The following is a 20,422-nucleotide window of genomic DNA, read 5'->3' as shown; positions in this document are numbered from 1 at the left end:
CTTCACTTCTGCCTTGCTGCTCTTGGTCAAAAAGTGTCACAAGCTCTCTCTCTCTCTCGTCTTTCTCTCTCACTAGCTCGTCTTTCTCCCTTTACTTTGCACTTTTCCTCTTTCCGCTGTCCGTTTCTTACATGTGACCTTTGATATTGTCTATCCTTCCCTTTATCTTTCCCCTTTTCCTTTTTGTCTCTTTTTATGTGTCTGTCTTTCCAGTGCTCACCCCTCCTGAAAGTGAGAAGGCTGATTCAGAGGACAGGGTCAGCCTGAAGGTGTGTAGTCAGCATTCTTCTCTTCTTTCAGCTTATTTTTATTAGAATAAGCGTTCTCTGTGAGTCCATCTTAGTCTCTCTTTTCTTCTCTTGGTTCTACGCAAAGACAAATTTCATGACTCGTTTTAATCTCATGTTTATTGTCGCCAGACTCCAAAGCGAGTAGAGGTTCACTCCCTTCACACGTACATCGCCCTCTACAAGTTTCTGCCTCAGGAGAAGAACGACCTGGAACTACAGTTAGTGGGATTTCTTTGTATACTGTATGTGTGATTTTTGCATGAATTAGAGTGGCCAGGTGAGAAAGGACATTCATGCACCATCTGCCTGCTCAGCAGGATGATCGTAGGGGGGCTCAGATTGGGATGGAGGAACATGCTGGGAGGCTAGAAAGGACAAACAGCTGCACTAAGTGCACGTCAGAAAATAGTTTTCGTGTTTTAGCAGGTACAGCTAACTGCTGAGTGTATTTCAACACCTGCAGCTAATCTAAAGATACAATATAAGGAGGTGAGGAGTAGCGCATTAGAACAATTGAGGCTTATGATTTAGTGACTCTTAAATTGCTGTTTGTGAAAGGATCAAGTTGGCAAAGAAACTTACAGTAGTTACGTTAGCTTCTTAGTGATAGGTGCCTCTTTTTTTTTTTTTTTTTAAGAATTGCTCAATGTACAACAGCAATAACATTGTGACAAAATGTGGCCGCTTCTATAGGCGGTGGGTAATGTAAAGGGTTAGGGTACTGGATCATGGTTGGTAATATGCAACAGCAAAAAAAAGGCAATATTTAATTGGACATAATGAAGCTCCTCATCTTAGGCCCAGCACACACCACCATTTCATCAAACTGTGCAAACTTGGTTTAAAACAACATTAGGTTACCTGTTTGACAATGTGTGGCTGAGGATTATAAGGTTATACTAGTGCACAGTCATGTCCCATCAGGGATATCAATTCAGCAATGGAGATAACTAGAGCCCTGGTGTTAATGCTCTTATTTTAAGATATACACTCTTAATTGTGTGCGTGTGTGTGTGTGTGGTGGGGGGACATATTTGAGATTGCCTAATGATTAGTAAATAAGGATGCTAATTAGTCCTCATTCATTCAATCATCCAGAGGGAGTGCTTTCCAGAGTTGATGCAGCTGAAAGATGTTTGCCTAATGATGGCAACCTGTGCAGGAGGAGTGGATAGTGCAGCAGAACTAGACCTTAGCATTTAACTGCTTGGTGTTTGTCATAGAGTGTAGGTTTTTTGTTGAAAATGCATCTAAATTGTCAATATGGACCACATAAATGAATTCTGCCTTTAGATATTTAATTTGTATATAATTAAGAATTTTGAAATGTTTTTAGACATTTACTAAAAGCCTAAATCTCAACCTGTTATAGCAGTGATTGACAGGGATATAAGTAAAACTGAATCTTACTAACTTAGCATCCATTCTAAGTGTCTAACATATTGACTTACACCATGTTGTGCAGAAAATATAAAAGCCTAGGACTTTGCATGTTTTTTTTTTTTTTTTTTTTTTCAAAATACAAATTAAAATCCTTTCCTGAGCTGCTTCAGAGATATTCTGTCAGGGCATCACCTCCGTGTTGCGAGCAGTTCAGGTACTGAGGTGCTGCTGCTGCTGTTTGAGAGTTTGGTTCTGGTTGGAAATTATAGTTGCTGAACAACTGACATTTTACTTTTCTGACATGGATCTTAACCTTCCCTTCTGATATTGACAAGCTGTGTTGTACCTAGTGCCCAGTTTGTGTTTAATAATACTATAGGTAAAGATTAATTTCCTCCTGCAAGAAGAGTACACATATGTACATATGTTGCAATATTAGCTTTTTTTTCATCGTTTATCAAAAATAATCTTTTTCTATACGCATTGATTTTGTACTGTAGTATCACAGCTGAAAAAATGATAATTTATTCAGACTGAATCAACAAAAGTGATCCTGAAATTGTGGTGTATGCTACCTAGTATTTTGCATGATTTGGATCATTTTTGTAGATCTTACAAGTTTGAAAGTGTAAGCCAGGACAACGCACTTTTGATTGGCCAAAAAACCCTCTAAAAAAATACACTTTTCTAAATCCTGGCTACTTCTAAACATAACTGACTCACGTCTAAATGAGCTTTATGTTTCATCTCAATGCTGAAATCAGGTTTAATGATCAGTGTTGAGTACTAAAAGAGGTTGTCGGTGTCTCTGGCACACACCTAACAGTCACAGACCGCTGCTGCATTTTGCTTTGGGCTACATCCAAACTACGTGTTTCGGAGGGGGAATGCTTTTCAACGTCAGATTTGAAAAGCTCAGATTGTAGTGTATGTAGACATTTAATCAAAAAAAAACAATGACAAACCTTTTCATTCATGCCAAGTAGTGTATTTATGGAGAATTTCTTAATCAGTCTCCTTTTGTCCTGACGTTTTCTGCAGACAACTTATTATCGTTGAATATGTAAATAGTGGAAAGGGTAAAGTATATCAAAGGAAGTTCATTTTGGGAGAATCTTTTGTGTAATATGTATGCTTCAGCCATGCTCAGGATCTTATTTTTATTATTCGGATGTTGCTTGTGTAACACAGTAGAGAAGAGTCCTATGTATTTTAGATAAATGGGCCAATAGGTTCGGCTATCGGAGCACAGTGAGGGTGTTTAAATGACAACGGATGCAGTTGGATGGTTTAACAAACGATTGCTTTAGTGAGATAAACCATCAAATTAACAAACAGTTGTACAAGACAAACAATTATGAAAATAAATTCAACACAATAAAATACATAAAATAATATGAACACTTGGCCAAGTTCTACTTCTCTGGTTTTATCTATTTTGGGTGCACCCTGTTAATCTAAATTCTGAACCTTAATAGATCACAGATTATTCGAATTCAGTTCACATTCAGATTGGACTCAACATCAGTCACGTGAGGAGAGTGTCCTACACAGTAGTTTGTTACTACGTCCAAAATAAAATTTATGTCCAAAGTCCCAGAATGAAACGAAAAAAATGGAAAAAGTCAGTAAGTAGTCTCGTGCATAACAAACTCTGCGTGAAGATTTGAGTGACACAGGCCTACCACACCGCAGGGTGCAGCAGAACTCCAAATGCAAAAGGAGGAAGCCAGTTCCTTTTCTAAGTCCAGGTGGGAAGGCTCGCCATCAGTCTCTTGAGGAATCCACCTCAGGAACGATCCAGCGGAAAAAAAAACCTGACCGATCTCAATCTCACTCAATCTCAATCAGTTTGGGACAACAATATGATGGCCTCGAGTCCAGACAGGTGGGACACTTCAGCTCAACTAATTCCAAATTAGAACTTGGATAATGAACAGCAATTCCAATTGCAAAAAGCTTCGTTTTTCATTTGTGTGTAATACTATAACAGTCTTAACACAGACTCTGACGCTGCACAGCTCAGCAGTCTCGTCCTCGTGTCCGATCTCTCTCGCTCACCCTATATTGCTACATACATGGGAAAGCAGGGCGGGACCTACAGGGGCAGTCTGCATTCTCATTGGTGGATAGACACTGGAAACTTAACTTCCTATTGGCTAGATAGACTACCTAGCTCCCTTAACGTCTGTTTTCCTTAAAGAGGCATCCCCATTTTATGTATGTTACACCCTCCCCTCTGAAGGGTATGCCCGTCCCTGGGCATCTGCAATGCGACACTGAGTCACACAGCTCAAACATGCCTGACGGAATTAATGGATACATTTTCAAGACCATTTAGGGAACTAGTCAATGCCTCACTTAGACCATGGAAAAGAGAATTCACTACCATTATCAGAGGATTTCCTAGTTTTACATAGTCTAATCTTTTAGGCTTCGTGTGCACTCTCTGAGAGCGACGAAGAAATGTTTCAGCATCTTGAGGTCCATCAGTCTGAAACTTTAAGGGTTCAGGCTGGCCAGTAACAGGTTCATTTGCTTCACAAAACCCATCATCACATGCTGCATCTGAGTTCATCTCATTATCTGGAGGAGTTTCCTCAGATTGCTGCAAATCCAAACACTGAGGGGATCGGTTCACTTGGTTCAGTTCAGGTAAAACGTTTGCTTCGGATAAGCTGTCTTGTTCAGGTAGGTTGTCATGTTCAGGTAGGTTGTCATGTTCAGGTAGGTTGTCATGTTCAGGTAAGTTGTCATGTTCAGGTAAGTTGTCATGTTCAGGTAAGTCGACACTTGATGCACCCTGAATATCTCCAGTACTTTTATCTCCTACAAGGGACTGAGTTGCTGGAGCATCAGGTGAGAGGGAAACTACAGACTCCTCCCTTTCTGCTGATTGCCGAACTGCACAAGGAGGCTCACTCAACTTGTGAGTTTCAGGCACCACAACAGATATATCAGGTCCATCTGTAATACGAGGGAGAAATGCCCAATCAGGTACATCATCCAAATCTGAGATGATCTCCTCCTCACTCTCAACGACTGGACATTGTCTTGTTCTGGGTCTCTTGTTTGGACGAGGTTTGATTGTTGCAGGTTCTGCAGCTGCTGATAGGAATCCACAGGGCAGAAGCAGGTCTCGGTGCAGAGTCCGCACTGGTCCTTCTTTACCTTCTGGTTTAACTGTGTAAACTGGCATCTCTCCAGTTTGCTTGAGGACAATATAAACATCCTCCTCCCATTTGTCTGCCAATTTATGTTTTCCACGCAGCTTCACATTTCGCACTAGAACTCTGTCTCCCGTCTGCAAAGTTGATTCAATCACTCGCCGGTCAAATCTAGCTTTATTGCGACTTGCATTCTTTCCTGCATTGCTAGTAGCAATACGGTAACTTTCTTCCAACCGAGATTTCAAATTGCCGACGTACTGGGAATGAGTCTGCTTAGAAGCCGTTGTGGGCAATCTGAAAATCAAGTCAATGGGTAATCTGGGCTGTCTCCCGAACATCAACTCGTAAGGAGAGAACCCAGTCACATCACTCTTTGTACAATTATACGCATGTACCAGAGGTTTGACAAAGTCTTTCCAGTGGAGTTTATCTGACTTGTCAAGTGTTCCAAGCATTTGAAGGAGAGTGCGGTTGAATCTTTCAACTGGATTTCCCCTAGGATGGTAAGGGGAAGTGCGCACTTTCCTGATGCCAATGAGTTCACAAAGTTCTTTTATGGTCTTTGATTCGAAATCAGCCCCCTGATCACTAAGGAGCTTTTCAGGAAAACCATAATGGACAATGAAGTTTTCCCAGAGGCACTTCGCCACAGTCTGTGCTCGCTGGTTTGGAGTTGGTATGGCCAATGCATATTTTGTAAAATGATCAGTTATTACTAGAATGTCTTTCGTGTTGGAGCGATCTGGCTCTATTGACAAAAAGTCAATGCATACCAGTTCGAGAGGTCGGCAGGTTTTAATGTTCATCAGCGGAGCAGCTTTTTCTGGATGTGTTTTTCGACGAACACATCTCTCACAGGCTTTAACCATTTTTTCTATGGTCATGTACATTTTCGGCCAGTAAAATCTGGTTCTTGCCAAATCTACTGTTCTTTCAACTCCAAGGTGGCCCATATCATCATGAAGACTCCTAAGGGCTGTAGCTCTTAGGTCCTCAGGAAGCACAAGCTGATATGAGATGTTTGGACCATCTTGTCGTTTACGGTAAAGCACTCCATTCTGCATCTCCAACCGTGACAACTCTCTGAGTAACAAAGGTAGTTCTGGTAGCTCCAACCTGAGACTGGGACATGGAGTTTCACCAGTCTCTAAGAGTACAATAACTGCATTGATAGCAGGATCTAATGTTTGTTTTTGCCTCAACTCTTCTTCTGAGAATGAATGGACAAGAGGGGACCCATCCACTTGCTCCTGCTGGAAGCAGTCGGGAATGGCTGCGGACTGGTGAGTGAGGGATTCAACTAATGTCAACCCAGGAGTGGTGGCTTGAACACCAGCTACAGATGAAGTGACCATATGACGTTCACAAATAGCCTTGATCACCTCCTGGGGAATAGTTTCTGGACTGTCAGAATTGCTCAGGTGGTACAGTGTGAACTGCCGGATTCTCTCACTTTCTTTTTTGGATGCATAATCATCCTTTGCTGGATCGTGAGGTCGGCGAGAAAGTGCGTCGGCATCTAGATTTTGCTTTCCCGCTCTGTACTGAAGACTGAATGAGTAAGTAGAAAGACTAGACAACCACCTGTAACCTGTCGCATCAAGCTTTGCGGATGTTAAAATATATGTAAGTGGATTGCTGTCAGTCACCACTGTGAAATCTGTTCCATATAGGTAATCAGAGAATTTTTCTGTGACTGCCCATTTAAGGGCCAAGAATTCAAGCTTATGAGCCGGGTACTTCCTCTCACTCTTTGAAAGTCCTCGACTCGCAAAAGCTATGACTCGAGATTGACCATCTTGAACCTGATATAGTGCAGCCCCAAGGCCAACAGTGCTGGCATCTGTATGTAAAACATACGGAAGCTGGGGGTCTGCGAATCCCAATACTGGAGCTGATGTTAGCTTCCTTATTATGTCATCAAAGGCTTTCTGACATTGGGATGTCCACCGCTCACCAAAGGACTCCTTTGGGTTGCGATACTCTGAACTTAGATTTATCTTTGGTTTCTTGTTCAGCTTTCTGAGTGGTGGATAACCGGAAGTTAGCTCATTCAGTGGTTTTACAATAGTCGAGTACCCCTGAATGAACCGTCGGTAGTATCCAGCAAATCCTAAAAAGGATTGAAGCTCTTTGAGATTTGTGGGGATCGGCCAGGTCTTCAAGGCCGCAACTTTCTCAGGGTCGGTTTCAACTCCTCTCTCAGAAACAACGTGACCAAGGTATTTCACTGAGGTTTGAAAGAATTTGCACTTCTCTGGTGCCAGTTTCAACCCATATGTCATCAATCGTTCAAGAACACGCTTCAAGCGCTGTTCGTGTTCTTCCAGGGACGATGAGAAAATGATCAGGTCGTCAATGAACACTAGAACTTCTTTTAGGTTCATATCGCCAACACACTTTTCCATCAGTCTTTGGAAGGTTGAAGGCGCGTTTGTTATTCCTTGGGGCATTCTGTTGAATTCCCAGAATCCAACTGGACACACAAATGCAGTCTTATGCTTGTCTGCTTCTTCCATTTCGACCTGATAGTAGCCTGACTTGAGGTCTAGAACGGAGAACCACTTAGAGCCAGAAAGTGCAGTGAAAGCATCTTCCAGTTTTGGAAGAGCGTAGGCGTCCTTAATAGTCTGCATATTCAGCTTTCTGTAATCCACACACAGACGAACAGAACCATTCTTTTTGCGAACCACAACGATTGGGGAAGCAAATGGGGACTCAGATTCCCGTATAACTCCAGAATCTAGGAGTTCCTGTAGATGTTGTCTTACAGCATCCACATCGTTGGGGTGTATCGGACGTGCTCTTTGCTTAAAAGGCGTCTCATCACTGAGCTTGATTCTGTGTTTCACTTTATCAGTATGGCCAAAATCCAGGTCATTTTGAGAGAAAACATTTGGCATGGTGTTTAACATTTTTGTTATTCGCTCTTTCCATTCAGTGGATAGAGGTGAATCTCCAAAATCAAAGCTCAGTTCTGGGAAAGACTTCGCTTGAGATTGAGAACAGTCTGGTTCATTGACGGTATGTTCTTTGTGTAATACCTGTACTATAGCATTAACGTCTGCCACAATACTGTTGGGGGGAATGACTATGTCATGATAGGTGTCATTTCTTAGTACGACAGGAAGATGACAAGAGCGTTTGCTTGGTAAAGTTACCGCAATCGCTGAAACGAGTAAGCCATTCGGTAGAGAAGAAGCTGATGGTTGCTCAAGAATGACATCTCTCTTCATGTTCAAACGATCAACATGAACAAAAGCTTCAACAACAGCGGTTTGCCTTGCAGGAACAACTTTAGGTGAATTGCCCATTAGTTTTGCACACCCAAGGCTGCTGTGGTTAAGCTCCCTTTGTCGTATCTCAAGTATTTTGAGAACAGCCTTATATCCATTGATCAAAGGCTCAAAAGATGAATGTTTCTGGTAATCAGCATAAAGAACGTCAAGTGTGTTTGTTCCTATAAGCACCTGTTCATGAGCTGCAGAGCGAAGGTGAGGAATAACCAAGGCCAGAGTGTTAATTTCAATATCAGACCCAACAAACTCTTTGGAAAAAGTGATGGTAAGCTCAACATATCCTAAATAGGGAACAAACTGGCCATTAGCACTCTCCACTTGAAGCAAATCATTTAAAGAATGAATGGTAAGATCAGAAAGGTGTTCTTCATAAAAGGACTGGGGCACAGTTGTGACTTGTGAACCTGTGTCCAGAAGACAGTTTGTGTCTTTCCCTGCGATACATACTTGAGCTGTGGTTTTAGTTCCCACAAGGCCATGTGGCAATTTTAACCCTTCTACCTCAACACACTTGATAACAGATTTCATGGTTTTGGGACTGCAGTTTTGTAACTTCGCTCCCATATGTCCCTCTATGGAAGCAGAGACTAGTTTAAATGTGTCTCACTTTGAGGAGCATTAAAGGCTTCCCAAGCAGCCTGCTTTTCTCTCAGCTGTTTTTTCTTAGCTGCTACAAGGGAAGGATTCGGTGCTTTATCACAGACTGAAACAACATGGCCATCCTCTCCACACTGGAAACAGTACCAGGGACGCGGTCTGCCATTTGCTTTAAGTGTGGTAGAATGCTCACGGCTTGTTTTTGCTTTCACAACATGGGCTTCATGTGTGACGCATAGAGGAACAGACTTTGCTTTTTGTTGCTTAGGTTGTTTTGGCTTTTGACTCTCTGACACAATGCTCTTCACCTGAATGCTGAGGTCAGCAATTTGTTGCTTGAGCACCTCAAGATCAGTCTTATTTATCAATTCATTTGTGTCATGTGCAAGATGCACTTGTGACATGGCACGCTGCTTGCCATGGCCAGACTTAGCATGGCTGAAATGCTGTCGCATGCGAGACATTTTTGCAGCCTGTTTATCTTCTTCTGTTCTAAGAAGGAGCAACAATTCTGCAAAAGTAGGAGGGTTTTCTTTCTTTTGTTCTAACTGAAAATCAGCTATTAAAGCGTTCTCCCAACAGCCTCTGCAGAACTGCTTTAAAAGCTGTTGGTCAAACTCAGGAGCGGAAACACCACCACGTCTCATTGTTTTGCTTAAGGCAGTGTGCAGTCTCTGCAGGAAAACAGAAGGTAACTCTCCATCATTCTGGAACGTGCTCATGAACCTAGCATAAAGCTCGTCACCGTCTTCAACTGTCCCGTAAGCGGAGTCAAGCAATTTAAGATAAGTTGAGGGACTAGACTGTGGGCTCAAATGTTTGATCATTTCAGAAGCAGGAGGAAGAAGACTGTCCAATATACGATGTGTGCAATGCAAGTCTGGCACAGATGGATCTCTGATAAGAATCTCAACACTTGCACGCCATGTATCATAATCTGCTTCATGGCTCGGACGTGGACTCTTGCCAGAAAAAGCTCTGAGTCTACTGGGTGAGGTGAACTGGGGTGAGTTATCATTGCTGCGCACCACATGCTCAACCACCACTCGCTGAACTGCAGGTGGATTGACATCGATTAGGGGCGTAGCAGAGGATTCAGATGAGGCAGCAAAAGTCTGTGGGGGGTTGAGATCGATCAGGTTTTTACTCAAAATGGAAGGGGTGAGAGGCTTACTTTGATCATTTGCTGGTGTCAAAATCGTGGAGTTAGTAGGCATTACTGACTGAGGGGTTTCAGAAGATGGGATATCTCTTTGGCTGGTTGAGTCTTTTTGTGGGGTTGGACTCTGTGGAGCTGAGGATTCTGTATCAGTCTGAGGTGATTGTGCAAAGGCACTTTCTGCAGATGAAACCAGATTTTTAAGTTCCTCCTTCAACATTTCTCCTAATGAATTTCCACTCAGCCTGGCAATTTCAGAGAGCTGTTCCATGTACATTTTAGTAGCTTTGCTTCTGGCATCTATGGTGTAAACACTTCCTAAAGCCTTCAACTCATACACAATGCCTGCTTGAGTCGTGCTTGGAAGCTGAAGAGGCAACAATGGCTCCAATGTCTGCATGGCAGTTTCATGTGCAAACTCAATAATCATGTCTTTATGGTAATCTGATTTAGGATCATCTAAGCGAATGTAACGGTTAATGGAACCATACTTCTGGAGAAAGGTTGACACTTCCTCATCTGTCTCTGACCCTGTTAAACCACTAACAACCACAGAATGGGGAATTTGGATGGACTCCCGGAGTACCACATCCATTTTTTTTTTTTTTTTTTTTTTTTTTTTAGAAGTACTTGGCACGATCTAACAGTACTTGTAAGATGTCTGACATTTAAACACACACACTCATGCTCTTGGCTGGCTCGCCATAAGATCCTATGTAACACAGTAGAGAAGAGTCCTATGTATTTTAGATAAATGGGCCAATAGGTTCGGCTATCGGAGCACAGTGAGGGTGTTTAAATGACAACGGATGCAGTTGGATGGTTTAACAAACGATTGCTTTAGTGAGATAAACCATCAAATTAACAAACAGTTGTACAAGACAAACAATTATGAAAATAAATTCAACACAATAAAATACATAAAATAATATGAACACTTGGCCAAGTTCTACTTCTCTGGTTTTATCTATTTTGGGTGCACCCTGTTAATCTAAATTCTGAACCTTAATAGATCACAGATTATTCGAATTCAGTTCACATTCAGATTGGACTCAACATCAGTCACGTGAGGAGAGTGTCCTACACAGTAGTTTGTTACTACGTCCAAAATAAAATTTATGTCCAAAGTCCCAGAATGAAACGAAAAAAATGGAAAAAGTCAGTAAGTAGTCTCGTGCATAACAAACTCTGCGTGAAGATTTGAGTGACACAGGCCTACCACACCGCAGGGTGCAGCAGAACTCCAAATGCAAAAGGAGGAAGCCAGTTCCTTTTCTAAGTCCAGGTGGGAAGGCTCGCCATCAGTCTCTTGAGGAATCCACCTCAGGAACGATCCAGCGGAAAAAAAAACCTGACCGATCTCAATCTCACTCAATCTCAATCAGTTTGGGACAACAATATGATGGCCTTGAGTCCAGACAGGTGGGACACTTCAGCTCAACTAATTCCAAATTAGAACTTGGATAATGAACAGCAATTCCAATTGCAAAAAGCTTCGTTTTTCATTTGTGTGTAATACTATAACAGTCTTAACACAGACTCTGACGCTGCACAGCTCAGCAGTCTCGTCCTCGTGTCCGATCTCTCTCGCTCACCCTATATTGCTACATACATGGGAAAGCAGGGCGGGACCTACAGGGGCAGTCTGCATTCTCATTGGTGGATAGACACTGGAAACTTAACTTCCTATTGGCTAGATAGACTACCTAGCTCCCTTAACGTCTGTTTCCTTAAAGAGGCATCCCCATTTTATGTATGTTACACTTGCCTACTGGTGCAACATGCAACATTTTTGAGGGCCATATAGAGATTAAGTAGATTCAGTTAATATAAAGAACAATGAAATATATTTATCAAAATATCTGGAGTTGTGTGTTGCAGCTTTAAGCTCAAAATCAAATATGATTTTCTCGATTTTTAGTGTAAACCCAGCTTTATATTGGCTAGCAAATGGCAAGCTAGACATAGCCCAGAGGTTTTTGACAAGGAAGGCTAACATTGTTACTGTCAGTTTGATGCATTTTTATCCTTTTTAAATATTAGCCTCCTTCACTTATCTAATTGAAACTGTGGTACAGTATTCTGAATTTCATCAGCCAAATACTAGAATTAAATTGTATAAACACTATTAAATGCTATTCATCTGGTTTGCCATCCATTTACCACTACATATTTAATTATGAGCTAAAATTTTAGTTTAGCTTAACATTTAAGTTTTGCTGAGCTAAGATAAAAAACTACTGACTCTATAGCTCTGCATTTAAAATAAACTCAAATTAAGTCAAAAGTAAGGTGTTGAAGTGTAACTCACTGACGTAAAAGCGTAACCCCGTCTCTAGACACATTTTGAAAGATGCCACCAAAGTGGACGGTTCCAAAAGACACGGATGAGCGGTGGGAGTCCTAAGCAGTGGTCAATGCTGCGGCGGTCAGGATGAGGGAAACTTAAATGTTAAAACATAGAGTGACCGACGCCACATCTGGTGGTTTTGCCACAGAGCTGACTTTTGAGGTATAGGAACTTTCACCCTCGAATCGCAGGGCTGTGGCGACAAAAGCGCGTACCGTTTGAACCAATGGGAAAATTCAACTGCAATAGCCACCGTTCAACCCTAGGAGGGCAGCACAAACACTGCAGAACTTAACAAGTTCACATAAAAATGTAGAAAAATTGCACAGTAACATTAAAATAGCACCCTTAGGCCCAGTTTATACAGTTTATCTGCAAAAAAAGTTGATTTTGGGGTGAGTTACACTTTAAAGTTAATTCTGTCCAGGGCAATTCATCGAATAAACTCAAGAGTAGAACTGCATGGCAGTCCAAGCCAGCAGAAAAAAGCTGATTACTTTATCTTTTTTCGAATTAAACACTTCAACTTTATTATTTCTGTCCAATTACACAATAGCTGAGGAACACGACAAGGAAGACAACGTTGCCCAGAAAAGTGTGTTGAGAGCAAGCTATGAAATCTTCAAAACCAGGGCTGTCAGTCTTTTCTCACTGCCCTGGGACATAGAACAAATTTCTCGCTTCTTAAGGAGTAAAAGCCTTAAGCCTAAACGAAAGGTAGAGAAAAAAGTCATTTGCTGTCGTGCTGACCTAGCGTTAAGTAAAATAGAAATTACCGAGATCTGGGAATGACAATAACAAACATTGTATGGGGCCCTATTTAATAATAATGTGTTTGTGCCTGCAGGCCTGGCGACAGAATTCAAGTCATGGACGACTCCAACGAAGACTGGTGGAAGGTGGGCGGCACTCCATTGTAGTAATTTTTATCCCCTGAATATTTCAAAAGCTCTACTTTTTACCCTTTCTGCCGAGAGCCTTACCACTATAAATATCCAGATAGCCATTGAATAGACGCTATAGTGGCCCATGTATAATGCATTGCCCTACCTTGGGAAACTGGAATGCTTCTCTGCAAGGCAAATCCGTTTAGAGACAATGAGAGTGAAGGGTTGAATTTTAATATGTGTGGTTTTAATCATTTTCTAGATAAACTGGCAGATTTAAAGTATAATTAGAAAAACACATACGTTTTCATGATGTGAGCTATTATTATAAAATCAAAAAAGCACTGTGATTTAAATGCAAATCAATGCTTCACATCAAGGCTAAATGTGCAAATAAGAAAGACGGTTTTAAAAAAGAATAGTGATGGTGACACTAAACTAGAAACAGAACCTAAAAAAAAATCTCTTTAAGTAAAATTTTCTAGCTAACTTTAATATATTGTTTCAATTCAGCCTCTCAGTGGGACACAGATGGGTCACATATTTAGGCAGCGAGTCACGTAATCAAAACGGAAAGGATTAAGATTCGTATGGCTGCTAACCTCAGGGCTGTCAAGGACTTGAAACAGGGCTGCTTGCACTTATAATATTAACACAAAATCACAAAGATTATCGTAACACCAGCACTTGCTTTCTGTACATCAAGAAATGTATTATTTTAGAAGGGAAATTAAGTTGTCGACATGTCTGACATGAAATTCATACTAAATTTCTTTAACAACAAAGTAATCCACACGTACAAAGATGTCAAAACAAATTAATGAGGGATGTTGTAAGTATTGAATATGTAATTATTATATGCTTAGAAAAGCCTGTTGTGGAAATTACATCAAGGCATCTCCTGCATGCTGGGGTGTAATTTTGACCCCTTCTTCCATAGACGTTGTCCTCAAATCTTGAAGGTTCTTGGAGCCTCTTCTCTGTAATCTGATTTTAGGTTGTTGTTTTTTTTACATAGATTTTTTTATTGGATTAAAGTAAGTTGACTGTCTGAGGCTTTCTGGCGGTATTATTTTCTTTCTCTGAAACCAATCAAAGGCTTCCCTGAATGTGAGTTTAAGATCAAGGTCCTGCAGAAATATCAACCTTAATTTCAGATTTATATTAAGAGCATGTTAGCAAATTTCCCCATTTTTACGCCATTTTCTTATATGAAGTATGCCAGTACCGTATGCTAATAAACCAGCCCCACAATGATGGTCCCTCTGCCAAGCTTCACTGTTGGTGTGATGTTTTTGGTGTAGTGTGCAGTTATGTTTCCCTTGCAAACATGATGTGTGCAGTCACATCCAAATATTTAAAATCTAGTCTCTGATTAAACCAGTGGTCCCCATTCATGAGCCTTAGAAACCCCATACCCTGCATGTTTTAGGTCTCTCCTTGATGCCACAAACCTGACTTGAATAAGTTGATGGTACAGAGGCATCTACAGCACTGCAGAGGAGGTCATGCAATGCTTTGAATCAGGTGAGCTGGAACAGGTGAGGTAAAACATGCAGGACAGGGGTCCCTGAGGACAAAGGTTTGGAAACCACCAGATTAGACCACAGTATATTTCACCAGTATTTTATTGGCAAGTTAAATTTTTCTTTAGCAAACTTTAGAAATGCTTCAACATGCTTTTTTCTTCAGCAGTGGAGTTTAGCGCAGTCATGTTCACAGAAGCCGATGCACGGTTTACTTTGTTTTCAAGAGTTAACAGGATTTTCTGAAGCTCTCCTCCAGTGTTTGTTTGCTCTTAGAAAGCTCCTCTCTCTGTTTGCCTCTTCTGTCAAAGGTTTTGAGAGGAGTACCTGGGCATAGTTTATTTATACTGATGTGACGTTCTTTTCACTTCCACTGAATTACGGCCCCAAGGGTGCTCACTCACTACAACATTTAGGAGTTTATAAATATGTCTGTCCAATACCCTCAATATATTCTACAACCTTTAATTTGGTGAGGCATTGATAGAGCTCTCGGCTTTTGCCCATCATGACATGCTTCTTGTGGTGATGAGAAAAGTTTTTATTGGTCATCAATCAGGACTAAACCGGCTGATTTTAGTTTGATCTGAATGGGGGCAGGATTGCCTTCTACGTACGGTCAATTTTGAACCATTCCTGACTCCCTACAGCTTTTAGCAGTTAGTTATTCGTTCCCTGTCTTTCCACTTTATTACACATCATTTCTAGACTTATTCGGTTATATTTCTTTGTATGTGTGGGTTTTTTGTGTTTTCATTGACATCTGCTGCGAGTATAAAGCCAATAACCCCCTAAGAAATAAATCTACCCAGGAAAAAAAAGGTCAGATGTTTAATGTCTAGTTTTCTCTGCTATAATTTTGCATCCCATTTACCTAATCTATCAGAACAAATAGAAAGAGCATCTGTGTGGACCGGCAGGCTACAGTGTTTGTGGATGTGTGACTCTGGTCTGTTTACCAGGGGAAAAGCAGAGACAAGATGGGATTTTTCCCAGCCAACTTTGTCCAGCGGGTCCGACCGGGTGAGCGGGTGTGGAAGGTCACCGCTGCTTTCCATGGCAACCGAGACAAGGGCCAGATGACTGTGAAAGAGAATCAGGTGAGCAACCATGAAATGCACGCATATTACCTGTCTTCTGCATACACACACTTGCTCAAGGCATTTATCATCAATAAGTGGATGCAAATGAATGCATAAAGTGTTAACATTACCGAGGACAGCAGTATGTTGCTTTCACCAACTGCTCAGTTTCCACCCAGGTCCTAAAAAGTCCCGCCCCTGTTCTCTGCCCTTCTGTTCCCCATGTTTACCCCCCTCTGCAGATCTGCATTGGGAAAAACGAGGAGACTGACGGCTTTCTTCGGCTGACCAGCGGGAAGAAGAGAGGCCTTGTCCCTGTGACGTTCTTGCTAGAAATATGATAGCAGTGTTGCATACCTCTCCTTGACCCTCAGATTTAGCAAAGGAGCTCACAGTGATGGAGGAATACTCAGGAGTGTTTAACCAGCACCTCACTGACAACCGTCCACCCTCCTCCACCCATCCCAGTACCGCTGCCACAGCTTGAGTGGACAACAGCCTGCAACTTTGGCTTTTTTGGCTGAAGGTTAAGACAACCAGGAGCTTCTTTAGAGCTACTTTGCTTGTAGCCCAGCTTCACTTTGTGAGGTTTCTTATATCCCCGCAGGAAATATGTAGCACTTATTTTTCCAGCGAATGAGTGTGAAGGCAGTTTTATTAGCTGTCTACACTGGTCACTCACTCACAAAAAGAGGAGAAAGATACTTTGTCATGATGTCACGGCATGTTCGAGATGTTAGTAAAAAGAAAACAAAGGATGATTCACTGGATGTGCATCGTTGTTGCTTGTGTAAACCCCTTTTAAGTTGAGTAGAGTGAGTGAAATTTAAGAACCACAACCGTTTTGTCCGTTCCGATTTCAGTCCTAATGTCCAGGTTCAATGACAGAGCTATGATGTGCATACACATTACTCTTGAATATGAAATGATTCAGGTATTACTGTGTAATAATGTCTTTTCTGCGCTATCTTGGTCCAAACAAAGTCACAACACGCCCTTTCTCTCTCAGTGTACACTCGAGGGTTTTCCCTGCATCCCAAAACACTCTTTGGTGATTACAGTGTGGCACATTCGCACTCTTCACAGTTTCAATGTGACAAATACTTGCATGCACCTTGGGGAGCTTTTAGTTTGCCCTTCAAATGTTCTCCCTTTACACACACAATACGAAAGAGTTTGTATTTTCACTTTCTTCTATGTAGCTCAATTAACCATTAGGAGCGGCATCCTGTTGTTGCATCATAGACATCATTTATCTGTATGTAATGTCCTGTATTATTAACATATGTGATGCAATATGAAAGCGCAGCAAGGGTAAATAAACCAGAGCGATCGATTAAAAGCCATATTCAGGTTTTTTTGTTGTTGTTGTTGATGAGAAGTGCTAAATGCTGTCAGTCTTTTCCACAGACAACTAATTTTATAGCTGTGACACGTTTGGTGGGAATAGAATTGATGACAAAATCACCTCACTTAATTTATTGCTCTGTTATAAATTATAAGGCCTGGTTTAAGTAATCATTTTTAATAAATGCCTAAGGGTGTTTGTATATAGCCTTCTTAAAGCACTGTACATACTGTATATTAGCTCCTGGAAGCATGCTAAGACTAAGCTTTGCAGGAGCCAACCGAGGGCATTAATTTCTCTATTCTTAACTGCAGGAGATTCCTGTTTATTGTCTCCCGTACCTGCAGTGCTGTATGTATGCATCGCTTTGCTCAATTACCACGTCGCCCTGTCAGCACAAATATTTCAAGAAACTATGCACAAGAGTTCTAGTCACTCGCTTTTCGTTCACAGCTTCTTTCCAAAGCAGCTCAACGTGTCTTTGTCACTCAGTTGCGAAGATTTAAAATTGGACTTTGAAATTGCCTGTCCTGCGTATACACCATGCTATTTGAATATAACCCTTACTGACTAGAACCAGAATTGGCTCAGGATAACTTAATTGCACGCTTACCAGGCTAGTTCTTAGCATGATTGCTCATCATGGGATTCTCAAATATGCCAATAAAGTTGGATGAACCCTCAAGTTGTGTCCTTGTTTTTTTGTTTTTTCAGAAATATTTGCTTCTTCTGACAGATGACAGATCTGCTGCAACGTTATGATACCTCCAAAACTCTTGAATGTTTTTTTCATCAAATCTGGAAAGTGTGATGTACTTTTTTGTCAACCATTTTTACTCTGATACCCTTGAATAAAATCCAGTTCTACCACTTGCCTTGAGAAGTCACCTGCTTAGTTCGCCTGTGTGTTCTTTGAAGGCCTCAGAGGTTTGTTAGAGAACAAGTAGGATCATGAAAGGCAAGGAACGCAACAGACAGGTCATGGACAAAGCTGTTGCAAAGCCTTTAAAGATTTTATAGAGCACTGTTCAATCCCTCTTTGGAAAATAGATAATGGCATAAGCGCTAACTTATATTGCCTTCCGAGGAGACCATTAATGAACCCCATGGCAACTCGGGAGGAGTTGAGGGAGTGTTAACAGGACAAACATTCAAGGTGCGTTCCTCAAATCCTGGCTTTATAAAGAAGAAAGCTATAAGAAGTCCAGTTTTAAGTTTTCCACAAGCCATGTTGAGGACGCAGCATCCATGTGGAAGAAGTTTATCTGCTCAGATGAAACCAAAATTTAACTTTTTGCAAACACTGTGGTGGCAGCCTCATTCTCTTGGGATGAAAACTGATGTTCACAGACGTCCCAAAAGGAAATCTAAACTATAAAGGTGCAAATAACCACGAAAGATTACGTTTTCAGTCTAACACATGTTCGTGTTTATTGTTTCTTCCACCAAAGAATTTGATGTTTCGACAAAAGCCTCATCTTGAGCGCGCTATACAATCATTCATCCGTAATGTGCAGTTTAACCTCACATTTACTAATTCATTTCACAGCTAATCTCATAAACTATCTGAACAGAAATCTTCTACTTTCGTGACCTCTTTCCTCTTTCATTCAAGCCGTCAGTGACGAGACCACTTTTTCTTAATAACCATAAATAACATGATTAACTCCCAGGAAAAATAATTTGCAACAGAGGAGCTGCTGGCAGGCCATCGACTAAGCTGGCAAAGAGAGCGCCGTGTCTCTCTGCGAGCTTGTGTTTCTCCCCGCTGCGGTGCGAGGAACGTTTCTCAAATCGTGACCCAGTTCTGTTATCGAAGTGGATCAAATGTGATTTTCATCTCTGTGCCTAGGCAGACAGAAATGTGTGCAACTGGCAGTACATCAAGTCATATGAACGTTTCGTAAAATTGCTGATTTTGGCGCTTGGTGCGATGGCGCGCCGCTCCAAAAGTGCTCCGCACTTTCTATACAGCTGAGACCTTCCTTTTAATGCAATGCATAAAGGAGGAGAAATTCCCTCAGCGAATCTGAAACTCCTTAATTTTCTCCAACAACAAAACTGATCAGCTGCTGCTCCTTCCCATCACGCCAGCACCAGAAAGGTACCTGAAACGTGCCATTAAATGTCCCGCTATGATCACACACCTTCTTTGTGTCTTTAAAAATGAAGCAGCATATGCATGACAGACTCCCAGTCAGCAGGATCCATGATCTCAGTAATCTGAACAGGCAGCAGAAATATTGCAAGAATGGAGGGGGGGAAAAATATTGACGCTTAAAATAGAATAAGATTAAACAGCCAAACGGGGAGAAAGAAGCACAGTCAGGGGAAAATAAAGCTTATTTTTTTACGTGCTGACAAAACATTATGAACCCCTGCATCAAACTTGCATATAAAAATAATCCCTCATTTTCTTAGTGTGTGAGTTGACATCTGTAACCGCACTTACCGCCCCTTTGACAGGCGAATATCCCTGTACAGCAACGCATCTGGTGGATGGAAGGGGCAGATTTATGACGAGTAGCAAGCTGATATGCTGTGTCTAGGCTTTGGCCTTATCACTGCCTGCAGGTATGCGAAAGCTCAGCAAAAGAGTGATGCTTCCCTTCCCTCAGATGTAGAGCTTAAAGTTAGATTTTTGTCCTGAAAAATCAGGTTTCAGAATTGCAACCTGTGCAAAAGCAAACAGTGTAAGATTGTGTCTGAGACAGACAGACATTTCTCAGGAGGCCAAATCTTACGACCCGATACATTTGCAATCTAATCTTTAGCATATTTTATAAGATTTCTGAACCTTTGATTTAAATTCACGGTGTGTGAACAGAGTGACAAGGAAGGGAATATGTCAATTAACAAGAAACAGATTAACTGGTGAAGAAACTATTTGAAATAAGATAGGGAAAACTTCAACAATTGTCAGATACAGAAAAAAAACACAACACTCTCACAGCTATAAGACCTAAAAACAAAACGCAAACAACTGAAATAGAAAATAAATGATGCTGAAAACTGAGAGGGTAACTCCAGTTTTCCTCATAACAATTATATCGACAGAGTTAGATATATTCAGTTCAACAAATTTTGCATCAAACTATGTTTATGTGATAATGGATAAAACTTTGCAAGGTTTTTATGGACCAAAATGTCCTACTTTGGTTAGGATTCTGTAGTTTTAATCTCTCTGAGTTGGTTTAGGAAAAATTAATTAATAGATGGCCCGGTTAATCAACCACCTCCGTCAGGTAAAGTTTTACAGAAGAACCTATTTATAGTTGCAGTGCGCTTCGATGAAAAAGATGGAGAAAGGCTTTAGTTTTAAAAGAAACAG

At 41.2% G+C, this 20,422-nt stretch overlaps 1 protein-coding gene across 5 annotated transcripts in view; it reads left to right on the top strand.

Annotated features, from left to right (window-relative positions):
• The window catches only part of LOC105939973 (SH3 and cysteine-rich domain-containing protein 2), a 47,990-nt gene extending 30,055 nt beyond the window's left edge, over positions 1–17,935 (top strand). For 2 of the 5 annotated variants that reach the window (XM_021308517.2, XM_012882388.3), the window contains 5 exons: positions 214–269; positions 420–508; positions 13,096–13,147; positions 15,624–15,761; positions 15,986–17,776. In XM_021308517.2, coding sequence (XP_021164192.2) covers positions 214–269; positions 420–508; positions 13,096–13,147; positions 15,624–15,761; positions 15,986–16,084 — 434 coding nt within the window. In that variant the 3' untranslated portion in view covers positions 16,085–17,776. Of the gene's footprint in view, positions 1–213; positions 270–419; positions 509–13,095; positions 13,148–15,623; positions 15,762–15,985; positions 17,777–17,805 lie in introns of those variants that run through there. The other 3 variants (XM_021308518.2, XR_002426801.2, XR_002426800.2) reach the window with 3 other exon arrangements.
• The last annotated feature ends 2,487 nt before the right edge of the window (positions 17,936–20,422 follow it).

This window comes from Fundulus heteroclitus, chromosome 10 (genome assembly GCF_011125445.2).
Source record: "Fundulus heteroclitus isolate FHET01 chromosome 10, MU-UCD_Fhet_4.1, whole genome shotgun sequence".
Lineage (NCBI taxonomy): Eukaryota > Metazoa > Chordata > Actinopteri > Cyprinodontiformes > Fundulidae > Fundulus > Fundulus heteroclitus.
Note: the sequence above shows the minus strand (reverse complement) of the source record. Positions and strands in the feature narration are given on the sequence as shown.